At 40.3% G+C, this 21,867-nt stretch overlaps 1 protein-coding gene across 1 annotated transcript in view; it reads left to right on the top strand.

Annotated features, from left to right (window-relative positions):
• Window positions 1–21,304, top strand: part of EXOC3L4 (exocyst complex component 3 like 4) — a 71,326-nt gene extending 50,022 nt beyond the window's left edge. The window contains exons 9-14 of the mRNA XM_051973690.1: window positions 705–800; window positions 7,688–7,802; window positions 13,588–13,707; window positions 13,824–13,976; window positions 14,307–14,428; window positions 20,002–21,304. Coding sequence (XP_051829650.1) covers window positions 705–800; window positions 7,688–7,802; window positions 13,588–13,707; window positions 13,824–13,976; window positions 14,307–14,428; window positions 20,002–20,179 — 784 coding nt within the window. The 3' untranslated portion in view covers window positions 20,180–21,304. The remainder of the gene's footprint in view (window positions 1–704; window positions 801–7,687; window positions 7,803–13,587; window positions 13,708–13,823; window positions 13,977–14,306; window positions 14,429–20,001) is intronic.
• Window positions 21,305–21,867: the final 563 nt, after the last annotated feature.

Below are 21,867 nucleotides of genomic sequence, written 5' to 3'. Positions count from 1 at the left end.
TGCTCTCCCTTCCATCGCCATCTCTCTTCCATAGTGAGGGTGGAGACAACAATACTGCCCCTTTAAGTCTTAGTTCCTACTTCTCAAGCATCACATAGCAGAGGTCCTTAATCTACGGGCCTGCGGCCAGATGCAGTAGCTGAGGACGATTATCCCCCTCACTCAGGGCTATGAAGTTTCTTTATTTAAAGGCCCACAAAACAAAATTTTTATTTTTATTATAGTCCGGCCCTCTAACAGTCTGAGGGACAGTGAACTGGCCCCCTATTTAAAAACTTTGAAGATCCCATGAGAACTCTCTACCACCTGGAACTGTTCTCCAAAGCCCTGGAGCAGTGATTACTACCACTGTTCAAATCATCCTAACACTTTTAGTGTCCCAGTGAGTTCTGGATAATTTTGATTATTTTATGAAGCTATTATACATATATTTTATTTTACCAATGCCCCTAGACGTTTATATTATATTGTGCCATATCATAACATATCATATTAGGGAGTTTGGGTTTGGAGTTGAGACCCACAGGTGAATACTGGCTCTGACATTATCTGTAGGGCCCCTCCTCTCTGTCTCAGTTTCCTCCTCTATAACATGAGGTAGTTGGGTTACATGGTCTCTCACTTGGGTTCTAAATCTAAATTGTTTCCTAATTTGGACTAAGCCGTCAGGATTTTTTCCCCTCCTTGCCTCTCTCCCTGTGCAGGTTTGAAAAGAAGTTCCTGGACTCGGACTCTGTCAAAGATCAGACCCTGCACCTGCCCTACCTGTGTGCCTACATCAATGCCTTCCAGGAGCTAAAGTAGGCTTCAATTTGTAGGGGAAGACACTCTAGTGGTTGGGGAGGAAGGGATACAAGTAGTCAGTTAGGTCAGTCTCTGGATAAGGCCCAAATCCTTCCTAAGTCATCTTCCACTCAACAAAAGTTTATCCAGCAACTCTTTTGTTTAGAGCATTATCCTCAACAATGGGGGTTTAGGCATAGCATGGTCCCTGCCTTCATCAAGTTTATAATCTGATAGAAAGATAAGGACATAGTTATCTGAACTTCCTGTTAAATATATTGGAGAGAAGGCAGTCTCTGGAAGGACTGGAGATAAATGCTATGGGGAAGGCTTCCTGGAGGAGGTAATGTTTGAATGGGGTTTTAAAGTAGGAAAGAAATTGCAAATTAGGAACTCGACAGACACAGAGAGAAATGATAGGGCATTCCACACTCGGGGGAGAGTGTAACCAGAAGCTTGGAGGCAGAAGAGGGCTGATCACGTCTGGGGAACAGAAATGATGCTTTTGTTTGGGGTGCAATAGGTAGAGGGAAGTAATAGGAGATAAAGTTGGAAAAGCAGGCTTACACCAGATGGTGCCTCCAATATCTGGAGGAAGAGTCTATATTGACATTCAGTAGAGAGCCAGCAAAGATTTTTTTTAGCAGAAATATGACTTGCTCTATGTAATAGGAAATTTATTTTGACACAAGTATGAAGAATGGATGTAAAAATAGAGAGAATAGAGGATGAAGATTCAGCTTTATGCTCGTCTCTCCCTCTTCTACCCTCTCTCCTTCCTTGCTTTTTATTTATTCCCTCATCAGTGTAATTCAGTGGAAAAGAATCTTTGATTCTATTTTCCTCAGCCCTGACAATTATTCACTCGGTGACTTTGGACAAGGATCTTTATCTATTTAAACATCATCTATAATATGAAGTTAATGCTACTTGTAGCACGTACCTTGCAGTATGTTGAGCAAAGAAATGGAAGTGTCATGTCTTTTTCACACAACTGTGCATGAAAGATATTAAATTTAAAGGCAGAGGCAGAGGAAGAGCAGGGCCCTTCTATATGGAAGCTCATAGGCAGGTGCTCCACATAAGGGAGATAAGAAAGACCCAGTCAGTTCTAACCGCAATACCAGATGTGGGTAATACTTAATTGACAGCTCAGCCACCCAATGACATGAATGAAATGACAGAGAAGGTAGATAGTTCTTCCCACTCATATTTACCACGAAGTCCCCTAGAAAGTAGTTAGCTCTTAGAAGCTAGAATCATTCACCATCTTGAAATCATTAAAGATTGGCCTCCAAGCTCTACCAGAAAGCTCACTCATGTTCTATCTTTATCCCTGTTTGAGGAATTCATCCCATGAAAGAGGATGTATTGTCTTAGAAAAGCACTTGATTTGACGTCAATAGATGTAGGTTTAAATCCTGACTGCTATTTGCTAGCTTTGTGATGATGGCTAACTCCCTTCCTATCTTCCTGCCTCCATTTTCAGATCTGTAGAATGAGAGCGCATTAGCTCAGATGATCTCTCAAATCCTGTCTGGCTCATGTTCTGAACCTGTACCACATCAGTGCTTGGGAAGGAACAAGAACCATAGAATTTAGAGATAGAAAGAACTTGAAAATCTAAGTCAGTGATCTCAACTTAGGTACGAGGAAACTGAGGTCCAGAAAAAGCAGCTCACAAAAAAAAAGTAAATTGTCCAAATCCCCATGTCTCCAACTTTGTGGCAAGGGAAAGAAAGATGCCTTTTGATTTTTCTTGGGATTCTTTAACCCTTTTGGTAATTACTCTGCCAACAGATCCCATTTCTATGGCACTTAACAGTTTTTAAATATTCTCTCCACAATACTCCTTATAAGGAGTATTGTATCTTCACATGTAAAGATTTTTAATTCCCTTTTAACAGATCAGGAAACTGAGACCTGGAAAGAGGAAGTAATAGGTTCAGGGTCATAAAATGAGTCAGGAGCAAAGTTAGAACTTAAACCCAGACTTCTTCACTCTCCATCTGATACTTTTTCCAATTTCTCCTTGCTGACCCCCTCTTTTGGTAAAGTTTTGAATTCTATTCCCAATTCTCACTTGCCTACTAGCTTGTGAGTTTAAGGGACTAGATTTTATCCATCCCTCTAGGGGATTCGAAGTCAGAAGACCTGGGTTTCATTGCCAGCTCTACAATTACTACTTACAGGTACTACTTCACTGGAATTCAGTTTCCTGATTTCTAAAATGAAGTGGATGTTCTAAGAATATCTTTTTTCCACTTTAGAACTTAAATAAGAATTCCTTTACATCCCCACCTCCTATAGAGATACCATCAGGGCTGTTGCTTAGGGATTTCATAAATATTTCATATGTCCCACTTCTGTCCTCCTTTCCTCCTTATTCCTCCCCCCCCCAAAAAAAAAAAAAAAAAAAGCAGCTTCCAAAAGTCCTCCTTTAGTCTCAATTTCTTGACTTCTGGGAATCACTTTCCCCTACTTGCAATACAAGTCCAGACCTCAAGATGGCAGAAGGCCACTGAGAATCACTGGCCTAGCCCAAATACTAAGAATTAATCTCCAAACAGGAGGTCTTTAAATCCCCATGTTCCTAGTCTTAGACAGTGGGGGATTATAGAAGGACACCATTCTGGATCCTTCCCTCAGAAAGATCACAATCCGGAGTAGACAAGAAAAACAGACTCAGTCCTGGATTTGGAAAGCATAGAGTCTAGTTAGAGGAGAAGGGTATGGGATAGGGCACAATCAATCCAGGCCAGTGTGGGGTATTATAGGGGACAGAGAGATTCAAGAAGAGTCATTATTTACTGGCATAATCGGGGCTGGTTTCCTGAAGGAGGTTACAGGAACTTAACCTTAAAGGGACTACTGTCCCCTTATCTAAGGGAAGAATGACATTCTAGGTAAGAGGAGTAGCTTAAAAACAAAAAGATGGAAATGAGCAAAAGGTATGAGAATGAAGAAACAGTGCTTAATGAGACATAGAGATGTATTGAATAGGATGAGATAAACTTGGAAAAGAAGCAGAAGTCAGGCTAGAGAAGCCTTAAATACCAGGCTAAGAGGTTTGTATTATATGGAATAAGAGTGGAAATGGGGAGCCGCTAAAGGTTGGGATCAGGAAGCAACATTAGACAACAAGCATTAATTATGCACCTGATAAGTGTCAGTCACTGAGTCACAGAGAAAAAGTGAACCATTCCCTGCCTTCAAGGAGCTTCCATTCTAACGGAGAGACAACATGTAAACATAAAACACATCCATATACAATATATACACATAAAATGGATGTAACCTGGGATTCAGACCAGAACCAATTGCATAAAACTCCACCGATGAGGAAATGATCCGGGCTTGGTTACCTATGCAAAGTAGATGCAAAGCAGAAAGATGATCTAACTCAGAGCTAGGCATTATGGATTTTATTTCAGCAGTCTTTGGAAGGAGGAAGGAGAAGTAGCAGAGGGGTAGGAGAGGCTATCTAGAAAGCTTTGACAAAATTAGGTAAAAAGAAACCGAATGAGGGGGTGGTGATGTGTATATAAAGATGGGAATAAATTTGGGAATTGGAGGTAACCAAACCAGTGCTCAACAGTGTAGCGATGCACAAAGTACAGAAATTCTGTAGTGGTCAAGAGGATAAGCAAAGCAGGCTGATCATTTTAGATTAAGGCATTCAAAAGCATAGGATTTAGAAATTACATTTTGTTGTTGTTGTCAGTCATTTCAGTCATTTCCAAACCTTCATGGACCCATTTGGGGTTTTTTTGGCAAAGATACTGGAATGGTTTGCCATTCCCTTTTCCAACTCATTTTATAGATGAGGCATTGAGGCAAACAAAATTAAGTGACTTGTCTAGGGTTACATATCTCATACCATATTATATAAGATCAAGGGGCATAGGGCATGGTGGCTGCCCAAGTAGCAAAACTAGGTAGTGGTTACCTAGATACAGAAGGACACTGGCAAGAGGACAGAGTCCTTAGGAGCTCTGTTCAGACTGGACATTGGGGTCTGAGTTCAATTATTGTCTCTTCTATTCAGTACTTCTGTGATCTTGAACCTGTTTCCTCGGTTATAATGAAGGATTTGGATTAGGTGTCATCATCTAATACTAATTCTGTAATTTTTTGGTCCCATGATTCTTGAACACAGGAAGTCCCCAAGAAATGCTTTCTCAAGTTTCTGTTTCTAATACTCACGCCACATCCACTAACTTTGGGATATGCTCCAGGTATTTTTCCTGTATCCTCTTCTTTCTTTCTATTTTTTCTGTCTCAATCTCTCATTCTTTTCCATAGGTTTAATTATTATGTTTTTAAAATGATCCCACTCTCAATTTCTCTCTCTTGAATTCTAGTCCAACATAATGAGTTACCTATTGGAGTTTGTAAAGTGGATATCTCCTACACATCTTAAACAGATCCAAAAGAGACCTTTCTTTCATCTAGGATGTACACGCTTCTGAAATATCACTATTACTTGCGTCATCACCATTCTTTGCTCTTTATACTACATTACAAAGGATATCCATTCAGTTGTCCAGTTTTATTTTTATTGATACAACTTGTCTAATCATACAGCTACCATTCTAGTACAGGCCCTCATCACCTCTCAAGCAGACTAAAGGATTGGCCTCCTAATTGGTTTTCTGCTTCAAATTCCTTCTTTCCTTCCTTCCTTCCTTCCTTCCTTCCTTCCTTCCTTCCTTCCTTCCTTTCTTTCTTTCTTTCTTCTTTCCTTCCTTCCTTCCTTCCTTTCTTCCCTTTTTCTTTCCTTCCTTCCTTCCTTCCTTCCTTCCTTCCTTCCTTCCTTCCTTCCTTCCTTCCTTCCTTCCTTTTTTCCTTCCTTCCTTCCTTGCTTTTTCTTTCTTTCTTAGATTAAGTGACTTGCCCACAGTTAGGATCTGAAACCAAATTTCAACTCAAATCTTCCTGATTCAAATCTCTTCTCCTTTCAATCCATTTTTCACTCTACTGCCAAAATGATTTTCTTAAAACTTGGGTCTGACTACATCACCCCCTATATTACTTTAGAACAAAATAAGGAATCCTGCTAGGCTTTTAAAGTTCTTCCCAATATAGCCCTTTCTTTCCTTTCCAGATGTACACACCCTACCCGTTTACTTACTCTAGTACCTACTCTAGCCTGCTCCATCTCCCATCTCTGTGCCCTTGCCTGTCACCCAAGCTTGGAATATTATCTGTCTTCATCTCCACCTCTCAGAACCCTTAGACTCCTTAAGATTCAGCTCCATCTTCCTTCTGTGGAAGGCATTCCTCTGCTCTTCCTAGCTGTAGATGCCTGGGTTATCTTAAGTTTGTTTTTTATACACACCTAGACCTGGACGTATCTCATGTTTCTTGAAGGAAGGGACTATTTTGTTTTGTCATTTCATTGTTAATACCTCGTACAGCAGCTGGAGCACAGCAGATGCTTAATAAATGCTTCTTACTTGACTGATTGATCGAAGGAATGAGCCTCTCTGCTTCTCATTTCATTTTGCCCCATCTAATCTTGTTCATATTTACTTTATTGGCCAGTGACTCTCTGCGTTATGTTGGCCTAGTTCTCTCTCCCTGTGAATCTTGTTTTCCTCCTTGGCAAAATGAGGAAGTTGGATAAGATAGCTTCCCATCTCCTTCCAGCTCTGACATTCTACACTCTATGGTGTGGTGCCCAAATCATCCCCAGAGTGGGCCATGCCAGACTCTCCTCCTCCTCCTCCAGCTAGCAGCTGCCCTTTTGGTCTTTCTCTCAAATGCTTCCCAGGCACATCCCAAAACAACTAAAAGCTGAGCCAACCCTACAATTCTGGGATTTTCCAGCCCGGGGCCCTCCCTTGTCGGCAGGCAACAGATGGACATGAAACTAGCATTGCCCTTCTCAGAGCAGGGGAAGATTAGGGAGCCTTGGAGCCAATTTCTTGCTGGGAGATCCAGGACCCTATATTTGAGGGGAGGTGGGGAGGAAGTTCCCTGTCTGTGGTACACCATTTCAGAGTTCAAATGGTACCCACTATAGCCCTTGCCCAGATAGCTTCTCTAAATGCAGGTCTTTTCTTCCTCTCCCCATCAAAACTGACCACAAGATTCACCTCCCATCCCTTCAGGGCTCCATTCCTAGACTTGTAACAATGACAATTAACAAGATTACTTGGAGGCAGCCCAGGTAAGACTGAGAGCCTAGGCCTTCAAAGCAGCAAATTTGGATTCTAATTCCAGCTGTTATCATTCTCTTTATAACTGTTAGCAAGTCAGTTCTCTTCTGTGGGCCTCAGTTTCCCCAAACATAGCATTTCCCTCAACAACCCTATGAGAGAAGCAGCAAAAGTTGTCTTAGATAAAGTGGAGTCTCAAAGCAGGGGGCTCAACTTGCCCAATATCAAAGAAGCTAATATATAGAAGAACTATGATTAGAAAATTAATGTGCATTTCACTGCATTCTTTTGCCTCCATAGGATTTGAATAATTAAAAGAAGCAACATGGGGAAGTAAAAAGAGTGTTGTTACATTTGAAATAAGAGAACTGGGTTTACATCTAAATTCTGCTACTTAACAATGGTCTTGTGACCATTTGATTTGATTTGAAATCAGTTTTCTGAGCAGTTATGAGAAGATGAGAAGAAATTCATGTAAAATGGAGAAATTTGACTAACCATCTTCTGAAATCCCTTTCAGCCCTAAATCTAGAACCCAGTAGTCTCAAAGTCTAATATTCAGTGAGGCTTGCTGTACTCTTAGACCATTGTTTCCAGAGGATAAAAGGGGTGGCAATCACAGACCACAAAATACAGAGGAGTCTCTCACTGAATGGACATAGAGGCCCTCTCCCCTTTCCAGAGTCCTGAGCCCTGACCAGTTCTAGGAAGCTTACCTGCTCCTGGCTTTTTCTCTCCAGGACCAATCTACCTATCAAATTCACGAGCAGCTTTAAGACTGTGGCAACAACTCTGTCTGAGGTGATTAACAGCTTCAAAAAGCAAATGTTGGTCCATTTGTATCGAGAAACACAGGTAAGGCCTTTGGTTTTAAATTTCTAGACTCATCTGCTCCAGTGGTATCATATGGAAATAGGTTACTAAAACAATATATAAACATGATTTTAGGCTACATATTGACTTAGAAAACCACATATTACCTTTATTTATGTCCTATTATATTATTTTTTATTTATTTTGTTAAATATTTCCCAATTGTACTTTAATTTGGTAGACTGTTGTGGGTTCCAAAGGTTAAGTGTTTGATATCTAGAATATGCTTTGTTTAAGGAAGACAGAAAGGGAACAAATTCAGATTCTGTCTTCAGGGAACCCAAAATCTGAGAAAGAGAAAAAGGATAACTAGACCTTGCTCTCAGGGAGTCTAAAGTTGGGAAAGAAAGGAAGGGGTGACCTAGGCTCTGCCATCAGGAAGCTCTCAACTTGGAAGGGCCAAATCTCCTACTCAAGAAAAGGGAACTGACTCTCCAATGTTTCATGGGTTCAGTAGGAGCTACAGCAAAGCAAAGTGAAAAAATGGAGAGGAGAAGAAGGTCACTGGGGAGAGTCCTGGAGGAGAAGGGGATTGAGTTGAGTTTTATTTTTTGGTGGTGGTGGTGGTGGTTTGTCTGTTTGGTTTTGGCAAAATAATTGGGATTAAGTGACTTGCCCAGAGTCACACAGCTAATAACTCTTAAGGCTTAGATTTGAACTCAGGTCCTCCTGGTTTCAGGGGTGGTGTTCTATCCACTGTGCCATCTAGCTGCCCCAGAGTTGAGCTTTAAAGAATAGAACACAATCAGAAAAGTCTTGAGTAAATTTTTTTTCCCTCAGACACTGTTCTGACCACAGGATAGAATGATTGGGGCTTTCTGCTATTCTACATCCATGCACAGGCTCCTCCAAAGGTGTAGGAGATCTGCCCTCATACTGGCTGTATGGTCATATTGGGCAAATCACCTAATTATTTGTCTCAGTTTCCTCATTTTAAAAATGAGCTGGAGAAGGAATTGGCAAACTATTCCAGTATCTTTGCCAAACCCTAAATGGGATCACAAAGATTTGGAGAGAACTGAAATGACTGAGCAACAACAAAAACCTTAACGTATCATAGAAATAGTTGTTGTTGGAGAGAAAAAGAACATGCTAAGTTCTTTTTTTTTGTTTTTTGATTCATTGATATTTATTTTTAAATAACAATAATAGCTTTTTATTTTTCCAAATACATGCAAAGATAGTTTTTAATATTCACCCTTGCAAACCTCGTGTTCCAAATATTTCTACCTTCTTCTCTCCCACATCCCAAAGACAGCAAGTAATTTAATATAGGCTAAAAATGTGCAACTCTTCTAAATGTATTTCCATATTTCAAATGTGTAAGAAAAATCAAATCAAAAGGGGGAAAAAACCCAAGAAAAAAACACAATAAAAACAAAAAAGATTTGAAAATACTATGCTTTTATCTGCATTCAGTTCCATAGTTCTCTCTGTGTGTATGTGAATGGCTCTCTCCATCACAAGTCCATTGGAATTGCCTTGAATCACCTCATTATTGAAAAGGGCCAAGGCCATCCCAGTTGATCATCACATAATCTTCTTGTTGCTGGGTGCAATAGAATATGCTAAATTCAAATAACTAATTTTTGAAAGTACCTATTGAAGAGTCAAATGTGTGACTGAAATCAGTTTTCTTGTTGTCCAGGGTGTTTCTCCCCCCAATTTTCATTGTTGTTGTTTTGTTTTTGGAAGCAATTTGGGCTGACTTGCTCAAGGTTACAGCTAATAAGGGTCTGAGACCAGATTCAAATCTGGTCTTCTGGACTCCAGAGCCGATGCATTCATCCACTGTACCACCTAGTCCCAATTTTGTCCTAATTTTGGTGTGTGTCTGTGTGTGTGTGTGTGTGTTTGTGTTTATAACTATCCTATCCTCTGTCCATATACACAGACACCTTCCACAAACATATTCCAGTTTGGTCTCTTGAAGGAAGTCAAGGAATATAATCAGAGGCAGACAATCATTTTTAGGACACACAGGTAGACTCAGCTATGGAATGACCAGGAATGCATGCAATTGCTGACCTGCCAGAGTCCATACTAATCTTCAATAAAGGCAGGGGTGGAGGACCATGACAAGTGGCAGGGACTTTCTGAGAAAGATGGAGGAGAATATGGGAAAGTTTTTCATTTTCCTCTCATTTCTATTTACAAAAAGCCCTTTTGTAAGAGGCAAAAGGAGAAGTTGCCCAGGCCATGTGACAAGAAGTGGTATCCAAAGGAGTGTACATGGGAGAAGAGATAGTATAAGAGGAAACAGTGTGTCAGAGGATGGATGCATTATGTGAGACAGTATACACTTGTCTATTATGTGAAGTGGGCCCTCACTGCTGAGTGGCAATCCTTTATCACATAGCTACAAAATCTGTTCCCAAAAGTTCTCTCTCTTCAAGTTTCCAAATATACTCCTAGGACCTCTACCCTCAATATATGATTTTGTTTCCTACTTGGCAGACAAGGTTGAGGTAATCCATTGTGAGCACTGTTTTCTTCCATTCTCCATGCTCCAAAATGTGTCTTTACCTCCATTTATCCTCTTCCACTTGCCCAAAGTCTCTGAGAATGAGGCAAATTTCTCTTCTTGCCAAAACTAACTCCCTTCTTGGTGTCTATGATTATTTAAAAAATTCCGAGAGAGACAGTTTCCAGATAATGTAATTATTTTATTAATAATGTTTATTATTATAACAATAATAAACATATTTAGTAATAAAAGGATGGTCATTTGACCATATTTCTTAGTCCAAAGACTCTTCATGGAGGTGAGATCACAGTTTATATGCCCTTCAAAGAGTATGTGCTCTGAAGGTGACAAATTCTGATTGGTTAACAATGAGAAAGTAAATATTACTAGAGGCTGAGTTATATTCCAATGAGGGTTTTAGGGTACATGACTTGCACCACCTGAGTCTTGGTTAGAGAGATTCATCAATTTTCATATTACCTGTCTGACAAAAGGGAGGATCCACATTTTCCCAGACTTGTCTGAGCAAACACAATGAGCAAGAATGTATTTTATTAGTCCAAACTTAGACTTTATTTTACTGTCTGATTAGATAATTTAGGTAAATCTTTAAGAGAGAGATCTCCCATGCTGGCTGGTTTCTGCATGAGGAAGTAGAAAAGGGGAAAAAAAAAAAAAAAAAAAAAAAAAAACCTTGATTCTGATTGAATAATTATTAATACCAGAAAGAAATAGTCACTTCTCACATGCCTTTTATCTTATCCCCTCCTTTGGGAGCTCCCTGCATTCATCATTTTCTCTTTCTTTCTCTTCATGAAAGGTTGCTTCCCTGCTATCTACAAAAATATTTAAGTCTCACCTATCCTTAAAAACCCTTTGCTTGACCCTACCATCCTCACAAGCCTCTGTCTCACATTTCTCCTTCCTTTTGACTGCCAAGTTCCTAGAGTTGCTTATACTTGCTATTTTGACATCATCCATTCAACAATTCCATACAACATGGTTTTGCTATCTATTCTCTCCAAAGTGACCAGAGGTATCTTAATTGCTAAATTTAAGAACTTTTTCTCAATTCTTTTCCTCATTGAATTCTCTGTAGCTTTTGAAACTATTATTAAGCTCCTACTATGAGCACTGATCTAAGCACTGGGGATATAAATAAAGACAGTCCCTACCAATCAAAGAGCACAGCTGAATAGAGGAAGACAAAGCACAAAAGGAAGTTAGAAAACTTGAGGGGAAAGGGAAGCCCAGGGATTCCTGCAGTCAAAGCATTATGTTCCAAGGAGTTCATACCAAGCAGAACTGTACAGGGAAAGCAGAGTAAGTTACAAAGTTTAGGTTTTTGCCCTCTATAAAGGAAAGCTTTGAGAAGAGTTTAATATTCTTCTGTCCTCCAATCAAAAGAGAGAGGGGGCTAAGGAAACTGGGATTCCAGGTTGAGTTAAAGAGCATCATGAGATTTCTAGTGATCAGTTCATCCAGGCCTTCTCTCCACCCCACCCCAACCTCTTTAACTTAAATTCTTCTTTTGGCTATCCTAACTGCACCTTCTCAAGTCTCCTCTGCTGATTATTTATCCATCTCTTGTCTTCTAAATATTGGTATTCCCTAGGGCTTAGGACCTAGGTACTCTTTCCTTTTTCCCCTCCCTCTATAATCATTTTCTCTCTCTCTCCCCCCATTTACCTCTTCCCCTTTCTCTCTCTTTCTCTCTCTCTTTCTCTCACTCTCTCTCTTGCTCTCCCTCTCCCTCTTTCTTTTTCTCTCTCTCCCTCTCTCTTCCTCCCTGCCTTCCTTCCTCCTCCCTCTGTCTTCCCTCTTATCTACCTTTCTCTTTTCTCTTCATCTTCTCTTTATCTCTCTCTCTTTTTCCTCTCATTCTCTTTTTCTCACCTTCATTAGCTTCCATAGGTTCAATAATAATCTCTATGCAGATAAATCCTAGATCTATATATTCAGCAATAAACTTTCTCATGAATTCTAGTTCTACATCTCTAACTGCTGCATATCTGGACTTCCTGTTGGTACCTCAAATTCAATCTATACAAAATTGAGATTATTATCTTCTCTACCAAATTCCCTCCTAACTTCCTATAGCAGGCACTGTTACTTATCATGCAAATTAAGAAGGAAGTTGAATTCTAATGATTGGCATGGGGCTACACTAGCATGGTTTAGAATGGTTTGTTGATAGACATGTAAAAGCTTTAAGTGGGTATGAACAGATGAATAGTCAGGGATAAAATAACATAAAGCCTGCCACGCCTACTTATTGGGCAGTGTTCTTTGGCTGGGAGCCCATATGAAAATTGAGATCTATCCTACAGTGGAAGGTTCAGAGCTGCACAAAGCCTAGGTTTACTTAGGGTTTTCAGGCAAAAGGTCTGTCAAGGAAGCTTTCACATCAGGGCCAAGGAACATGAACTAGTAGCAAAAGAATGTGAAGTCCCTAAAATTTAATCAGGCAGGATTATTCAGGATGAGAAAGGTGGAATTATAGCTATTTTGCTTGGGTTGTATTTTCTTGACAAAGATAGTGGAGTGGGAGCCCTTCCCTTCTTCAGCTTATTTTACAGATGACGGCAAGTCTTGTAGTTCTCACCAACCTTATGGCACTTGAGCACAGCAAACTTTGCCTTCTTTCTCTATGCTTATTCTTTAAAAATGGTGTAAACTTCTTTCTCTTCTTTGGCACTAACTGAAGTCTCAAAACAAGATGTGGCGTAGACTCCTTCTGAATCATTGGAGCCAGATGACATCTGTTCAACTTCCAATTCCTTTCTGGCCAAAAAAAAATCAAAGTTTGTAACTTGGCCTTGATATTGTGAATAGCATCAGAAAGTTCAGCCTTCTTCCAGTCAAAAATCCTTTATAAAAATCTTGATTGTGGCTCTGGCCCCACCTGTAGGGAAGGTGAAGAAGAAAGAGGTAGATCCAACATGGGGAAGGTGGAGCTCAGCTATGAGAACATGAGCTAGATAGAGTCTGTTCAGGAAACGAAGGTTTGGTTTTGGGGAATATACAAAGGGCATATATTGTATGACAAAGAAGGTTTGGAGAGCAGGAGTAGGATGCAGGATCTAAGAGAGCTTCCTGGAAGGAATGAGGTGCCTTAGGTCCTGAAAGCTATGGAGGATTTGGATTAGGAGAGGTGTGGGGAGAGCCTCTTCAGGCCCTAGAATGTAGGGGTGGGAAGGGAGGGAAGAAAGGTGTCATAGTGTATTGGAAGAGTCAGATCAAATGATCCTGTAGGCTGGAGAACAAGAGTATAAATGGGTTCGCTCTCTGCCCTCACAGGTCCTATTCAAGGATGTGGGCAACAAGGCTTGGTTGACTACCGACAAGCTACAGCCGATCATGGAGAAGGTGGTCCACTTTGCCAAGCACCTGAAGTACCTGGCTCAACCCCACAGTCAGGTGGTCCTGGGGATGGTCCTGGGGAGGGACATAGAGGGCATGGGGGAGGGGACTCAGAAGGAAAAAGCTCGGAAGGAGCCTTGAGGCTGACCTCCACTCTTCTACTCCTCCCCCAGGAGTGTCTGCAGGAAATGCACTGCTATGTGATTCGGGAATACGTGGCCCATGTGCTGAAGCCACGAGAGCGGCTTCGAGGAGCAGACCGAGTGGCCAGTGCCTCCAAGATGAGCCAGGAATCGGATGCCATTGGCTGCACCTTTCAATTTCTGGTACTACCCAAAGCTATCTCCTTCGGCTGCTAATGCGGTGTACTTGGCACTGTGGTCAGAATTTGCTGTATTTCACTCGTTTTCAGTCATGTCCAACCATGACCCCATTTGGAGTTTTCTTGACAGAAATCCTGGTGTGATTTGCCATTTCTTTCTTTAGTTCATTTGACAGATGAGGAAACTGAGGCAAACAGAGTTAAGGGATTTGCCCAGGGTCACACAGCTAATAAGCATCTGAGACCAGATTTGAATTCAGAAAGATGAATTTTTCTGACTTCAAGCAAAAAGGCATCACCCCTTTTTCTTATACCTGTTTCCTTGTCTTCCCAGGGCTCGGAAGCTTCTTGGCTGGATTTGGCAATCCCCTGCATCTCAGACATCCTGAAAGAGACCCACAAAGAGGACATTAAAAAACATATTGAAGCCCTCATCAGGGGTTACCCGGACATCAGGTCAGTACTATCCTGCATCTGGATGTTCCTCAGGGTCATCACAGCTAGTGAGACCCCTGAACTGGCCTGTCTTTGGACACAAGCTTCTTTCACCCCCGCATGCTGATCACCTCCATCCCAGCCCTCTTTACCATCCTTGGTCCTCACACCAGTCCTGCCAGAGCAAGGCAGATGCATTTATCTTCATTTTTCCAGCCAAGGGAAGTGAAGTCCAGAAAATGGAACTTAGTAGCAGATCTAAATGCAACATTAAGTAAGGGAAAGACCCCTAGAAAATCTAGAGTTCTTTTTTTAATAATAGTAGCTTTTTATTTTTCAAAACACATGCAAAGGTAGTTTTCAATATTCACCTTTGCAAAACCCTATGCTCCAAGTTTTTCTCCCTCCCTGCCCTGCTTTCCCTTCCCCTAGACAGAAAATAATCCAATATAAGTTAAACATGTGCAATGAAGGTCTAGGTTTGAATTCTGCATTCTGGCTTTGTAACTTTGGAAAAGTTCCTTTCCCTCTCCAAATCTCAGTCTCCTCATCTGTAAATTAAAAAAAACCAATCTTTATAGTTCTTTCCAATTCCAAGTCCTAGAATGATGTTGTTGTCTAAATCAGAGCTCTTGACTTCCACCCCATACTCCCTCCTTTGCAGCCTCACATACAGAGAGAGCTTGAAGCATAGTGGGTAAACAAAATCAGAACAGGATGATGGGAGCTGAAATCTAGTGTGCTTCCCCTTGAACTTTGGACAGTTCATTATCAGGGAGTGATCCAGTCCCAGCATGGCCATGGGACTTTCCCTGGAGAGACATACATCTCCCAGATTGGCACCTCTTTGTTCGAAGAAGGGAGGCAACTTCTGGTCCAGAGATAGGGTGGAACCTCTCCTCATCTCAGAAAAAGAAAAAAAAAGTCATATTTCAGTTTAACAGTCCCAAAAAAGCAGGCACATTATTGCTTTCAGGAAGTCCTTCTTGCCCTCCTTCCCATAGATCTTCTGTCCCCTGACAGCCCCCTAATCTGAAGGCAGTGAAGTGATCTAGCTTTAGGTAGCTCCTGGTCGTTCTTGGGAGTTGTTGGAGAAGAGGAATGAAGAAGCTTTCATTCCTTGAGGGAGTGGCCAGTCTGGGGGGGGAATCAGTCTCTGATCAAAGGGAGAGTCTCTGCCCTTAGAACCAAGGATGCTTCTTAATCAACTATACTCAAGCACAGAAGGTTAAGCTTGTAAGAAATCTCAGCAATCCTCTCTAGGCCTTCTCTCTCATTTTATAGACAGGGAGACGAAGCACAGGAGACATGCCCATGGTCTTGTAGCTACATTACTCTGAACTCTTAACTCACCACTTAATCATTGTCTGATTCAGTTTCCCCATTTCTAAAATAGATTGATAATAGGACCTAATTCCCAAGAATAAAATGAGATAATATTTGTTATTTTGTTCATTTGGGGGAAGGGGGGGTGAGGCAATTGGGGTTAAGTGACTCGCTCAGGGTCACACAACTAGTGTTAAATGTCTGAGACTGGATTTGAATTCAGGTCCTCCTGATTCTACTGCGCTATCTAGTTGCCCCAATGAGATAATTATAATAATAAGCATTGTACAGACATTCAGAGAGAGGACTATGGGGACTGAATGTAGATCACGATAGTATTCTTACTTTTTGTTATTTACTTACTTGGTTTTTATTTTCTCTCTTTTTTTTATCTTGTTCAGCATGATAAATGTGGAATTACATTTAGAAGAATTGCACATGTTTAATCTATATTGGATTACTTGCTGTCTAGGGGAGGGGAGAAGGAGGGAGACATATGGGACACAAGGTTTTTCAAGGGTGAATATTGAAAAGCATCTTTGCATATATTTTGAAAAATATAAGGTTATTATAAAAATATCTTGGGAAAAAAGCATTGTACAAACTGCAAAAAGTACTATATATATGGTAACAGTAATTATTGTTAGCACATCAAGACCTGGAATTTGGGTCTTCTGATTATATAGCCAGGAGTCTCATCTCTATATCATTCTTCCTCTTCTATGTCCCTCATTCCTTTGCTTATAGGTTGGATACTGCTCCATCCAGAGGGACAAAGTCAATAGGAGGTCCTGGCCTGGGAGCTAGGACTCCTGATTCTGCCATTCCCTCACTTTGTTACCTTAGGCTAATCATGTTTTCTCTCTCAGCCTCAGTTTCTGAAGAATGAAGATGGAGGTGTTTACTAGATAGATTTTGAAGATCTTTTTCAATTCTATGATTATAAGATTTCCACAGGATATTCAGGGTGCTCCTGGGCATTTGGCCTGTTCCTGGTTTGTGAGAGGAAGTCATTTTGAGCTTTCTCAAATCTCCTCCCTCTGCTACTCTAGAGGTATAATTCCAGCCTGAAGTGCCCATGGGAATAAACATCTTTATGCTTAATAGAACCCAGAGCTCTTAAAAAGAACCCAGGGAGGGACTTCTGAGTAAATACAACCAGTTCAGCCTCACCTCCACAGAAATCCCTTTTATAGCCTTCCTATTGGGAAGTCATCAACCTCCATATCAATAGCTCCAATAATAGGGAGCTCACTATCTACTGTGATAGATTAGTCACTGTTCCCCAGCTCTGATTAATTAGAACATTTTCCCCTGTATTGAGCAAAACCTGCCTTGTAATTCCTCCTTCCCGTCCTTGTTTCTAGTTTTCCCCTCTGGAGCCCATATGAACAAATGTATTTCTGTTTCCACATAATAGTTTTCTCTTTATTTAATAATAGCTTCTACGAATCCATTGGGGAAGGAAATGGCAAAACATCCCTATGTCTTTGCCAAGAAAACACCATGGACAATATGGTCCATGAGGTCCCAAAGCATTGGACATGACATGACAACAACAAGCATTAATACAAGGCCTTTTGTTTGCACTAACTATACCTCCCAGAATTTCAGTGAATAAAATAGTTTGCAAAGTATTAGAAAGGAAGGAAGCATTTATTAAGCACCTATAATGTACCAGGCACAGGACTAAGCAGTTTACAAATATGATTTTATTTGCTCCTCCCAACAATTCTATAATGTAGGTTATTATTAACCCCAATTTATAGATAAGGAAACTGAGGCTGAGAGATTAAGTAGCTTGCCCAGAATCAGACAGATACAAAATCTTCCTGACCAGACCTAGTGCTCTGTCCACTGAGTTGCCCAGCTAACTCTGTAGTCTAAAGAATTCGGTTTAAATTCAGCTCTTTGTGTCCTCATTTGGGTTTTCTAGGCAAAGGTACTGTGTGGTTTGCATTGCCTGCTCCAACTAATTTTACAGATGAGATAGATGGGGTAAGTGACTTGTCCAGGGTCACACGGCTGGTAGGTATCTAAGGCCAGAGTTGAATTCAGGAAGATGAGTGTTCTTGACTTTAGGCCCAAGCATTCTGTCCTTAGCTGACTGATACTTAAAGAAAATGACCATATTACTCTTAAACCTTCTCTTCTCCAAGCTAAACCACTTCAATTACTCTCCAGATTATCTTGGTTGTCTTCCTTTAGATTCAATCTAGCTTGCCACAATATACTTTCTAAAATGTGATGTACAAAACTTCATATGAGACTCCAGATGGGTTTTGACCAGAGCAGAGTTTAGTAGGACTCTCATATCCCTTATTCTTATTGGTCCAGATAACGGATTTCATCATTGTGTCAAATGACACACTATTTCTAAGTCAAGTACTTCATAAACACTTACAATATATATTACATATATATTATAATACACACACACATACACATATATATGTAACACACACATATATATATACACATACATATATGTATATATGTATGTATGTATGTATGTATATGCTTGTGTATTCTCTCCCTCCAAATCTTTCTCCTGAGGGAATGGTCCCTCAGGAAACTTCCTCTATCTTTACAAGTCTGCAATTTATAGTTGACATCAACTGGGGTCCTGACATGTTTAGTAAGCTGTGCATCCTCATAGAGTCAGAATGTGTTAAGAGCAGAACCTGAACCCACATATTCTAACTGGGAGCCTGGCTCTTTACCCAAAAAGCCACAGTTTCTTCTCTAAAGCCCAACTTCTTAAATTATGGTTTGTGAACATATATATGGAGTTTCAGAACTGGAATGTGGGGTCATGAAATTTGATTTATTATCAGTAAATGTTTTATTTGTATACTTGTTTTAAATATTTATATACATTGGGGCATCTAAAAGTTCCTCGGGCAAAAAAGGATCAGAAGGGAAAAGTTTTAAGAAGCCCTACTATAAAAGACATTTCTGCTAATGCAATCTGAAAGTGTAGCTCTTCGGAACACCATGCCTTACGGCTGATTCATATTTAGCATGCAGACCATTCAAACCACAAATGCTTTTCTTATGACCACATCTTCCCCCTCCTATATTTGTGCAACAGATACTCCAAAACCCAGTAGAGAGCTTGCATGATTTTAGGGAGGCCACATCTTATTAGATTTGCTTCTCCTTCTAAATTGCGAAGGCATTTTTGCATCTGGAGTTGAATTTTAAAATTTGTTTTAAATTTTGTACTAATCCTTTGGGGAAGGAAATGTCAAAGCATCCTTGTGTGTTTACCAAGAAAACACCATGGATATTATGGTTCATGAGGTCCCAAAGCATTGGACATGCCAACAATAAGCATTAATACAAGGCTTTTTGCTTGCACTAACTATACCTCCCAGGATTTCAATTTAAATGGGAAGCAGCTAAATGACACAGTATATAGAACATTGAAGCTAGAATCATGAAGACCTGAGTTCAAATGTAGCTTCAGATGCTCTGACCCTGACAGCTCACTTAAACCTCTGTCTGCCTCAGTTTCCACAGGAAAATAGGATTGACAATAGTATCTACTTTCCATGGTTCTTGGCAGATCAAGTGTCATAGTATTTGTAAAATGTCAAGCACATTTTAGGTGATTTTCAGTCACATCTGACTCTTCATGAACCCATTTGGCTTTTTCTTAGCAAAGAAAAATAATTTGCAATTTCCTTCTCCAGCTCATTTGACTGATAAGGAAACTGAGGCAAAAAGGATTAAGTAAGTTGTCCAGATACAGTTAAGTATCTTAGGTCAGATTTAAACTCAGGAAGATGTCTTCCTAACTTCAAGTCCAACGCTTTATCCACTGCACCATTTACTTGTCTGTCAGGCACATAGTAGGCATTTAATAGATCCTTTTTTCCTCCTAGCTCTGTATCATTTGCAAACTTGATATTAGTAAATTTTACTATTGCTTACATAGCAAACAACTTTGTAGAAGCAAGCTATAGACAGCATGAATTAGAGATAATTCAATTCAATAGTTATTAAGCTCCTACTATGTGTCAGGCACTGTACTAAGCACTGGGGGGGGGGGGAGGTACAAATAAGAAAAAGAAGTAAAGTCCTTGTTTTCAAGAAGCTTATAATCAAATGGGAGAAGACAAAAGGAAGCTAGAGATAGAGGGAATCTAATTTTAGATGAAAAGCATTAGCATTAAGGGAGATCAGTAAAATGAAAGACTAGGAAATTTTAAAAGTTCCTTCCATGATCTTCTGACTCACATCTAATGTTCCCTTCTCTGCAGGCAGGAGCATGTGGCTGCCATTTTAGCCCTTCGGAACCTGGGTAGAAGACAAAACCAGCTCTTTCTTCGTCATGCTCAGACCCTGCTGAAGAAGCCCCCCAATCCGTTCTCAGACCAGGGACTCTTTGAGGCGATAGATGTACCTGCATCCGTGGAAGTGCTTCTCACCTGCATTTAGAAATTAGCTTGGAGAAGAGGAAAAGCAGGGCCCATGAATTCTTAAGGGTGAAAGGATGAAGGACTCCCTTGGAGTGGGTTCTTCATGGAGCTAAGGATCCCAAATACTGGGGAAAGGCACAGAGGGATTCCAGAAAGTACAGGTGTCACTCCCCCCAAGAATAAAAGGAAGGTGTTAGTTCGGCAACCTTTCTTGACTTTCCTTCTCTCCACTGCAACATCCCCCTCTGCTTCCTCTAGATGGATGTCCAACTGGTTCCCAGATTTTCCTCTCCTGCTCCTAAGCAGCTGATTCCGCTCATTTCTAAGAAATAGGAGATAAACATATTCTCTCTCGAGTGGGAAATTCTGTTTATGCCTCTTCTCCAAAAAAGGAATTCTTTCCTTTAAATAGGAGCCAGGGGAGGTCAATACTCAACCCAGATATAGGAAATACAAATAGCGGAATTCTAAGAAGACAAAATACAATAGAATAAACATTTTTCAAGTGCCGACTATATGGAAGAAGAATGGAGACCCCAGGAGATTGAAAGTTTAAATAAGATCATGACCCCATCTTTGGGGATCCTCTCAGTCTAGTTCTGAATTAGATATAAACATAGATAATTATATACATAATTAATTCAACATTTATTAAACCATACTGTGTACTCATTAGAGTGCTCATTAGAGCACTGAGGGAGATAGAAAAGACTAAACTTTTTTAGCTAAAATGTCCTTGACTTCATGAAGTTCATAGTCTAGTAGGGGAGTAAGATGCCATCAGAAGCTATAACATCCAATATTTCCTAAATAGTATCATTATGTGTTATGTGTGATCCATTATGGGAAGTTTAATCCTGACTGGTGAAATTAGGGTTGAGACCAAGGGATTCCTTCCTTTGCATGTAAGCAGAGCCCTGACAGGAAGGACTGGAAAGAAGGCCCCAGTCCTAGGATGCCTGTGGGTCCGCCCAGTCATCTTGGGACTCTTGAATTGGGAGGTGGGGTAGGATATGATATGAATGCCTGAATCATCCATTCCCTCTCGGAAGCAGAGAATTCTTCCCAGTTATGACAGGGAGAACAACTTCACATGCTCAATGTTCTATATTTATTTTTAAAATAAAATTGTATTATATAAGAATTCTTTGAAAAAATGGTGACTAGAAAGGCAGCAGGATGATAAGAGCCTGCTTTGGAATTAGGAAAGACCTAAGTTCAAGTTCTTCTTCCAACACTACTCTCTCAAGCTTCCTTCCCACTCAGGCACACAGAGACTGTTGTAATGCCCTCAATTTCTCTAACATCCATGAATGTTAAATCTCCATGGTTCAGAATTTTAATATTCCTCTCTTAGACTAAAATCTTTCTTAATCTCTATCTCACTTTTCTTAAAACCTGTTATTCTTCTTAATCCTATTGTCTATTCATATCTCTCATCTTACCCACTTTTCAAGTGTATTACTCCTATTCTGGATCATAGTCCTTCCTTCAAAATCTTGACCCTGCAATAATCAACAAGTTCAGTAACACACTAGGAATGTCTATCCTTAATTCCCTGCTCCCTTTTCCCATCTTTGCCTGTGCCTTTCCAAAGCCCACTCTGGGTTATCCCCACCATCTTGCCTTCTCTGCACCTGTTCATAAACAGGTGGGGAAAGTCACATTATATTTCTAAGTCCACTACAAATTAACACTAGTTGATCA

This window comes from Antechinus flavipes, chromosome 2 (assembly GCF_016432865.1).
Source record: "Antechinus flavipes isolate AdamAnt ecotype Samford, QLD, Australia chromosome 2, AdamAnt_v2, whole genome shotgun sequence".
Lineage (NCBI taxonomy): Eukaryota > Metazoa > Chordata > Mammalia > Dasyuromorphia > Dasyuridae > Antechinus > Antechinus flavipes.
Note: the sequence above shows the minus strand (reverse complement) of the source record. Positions and strands in the feature narration are given on the sequence as shown.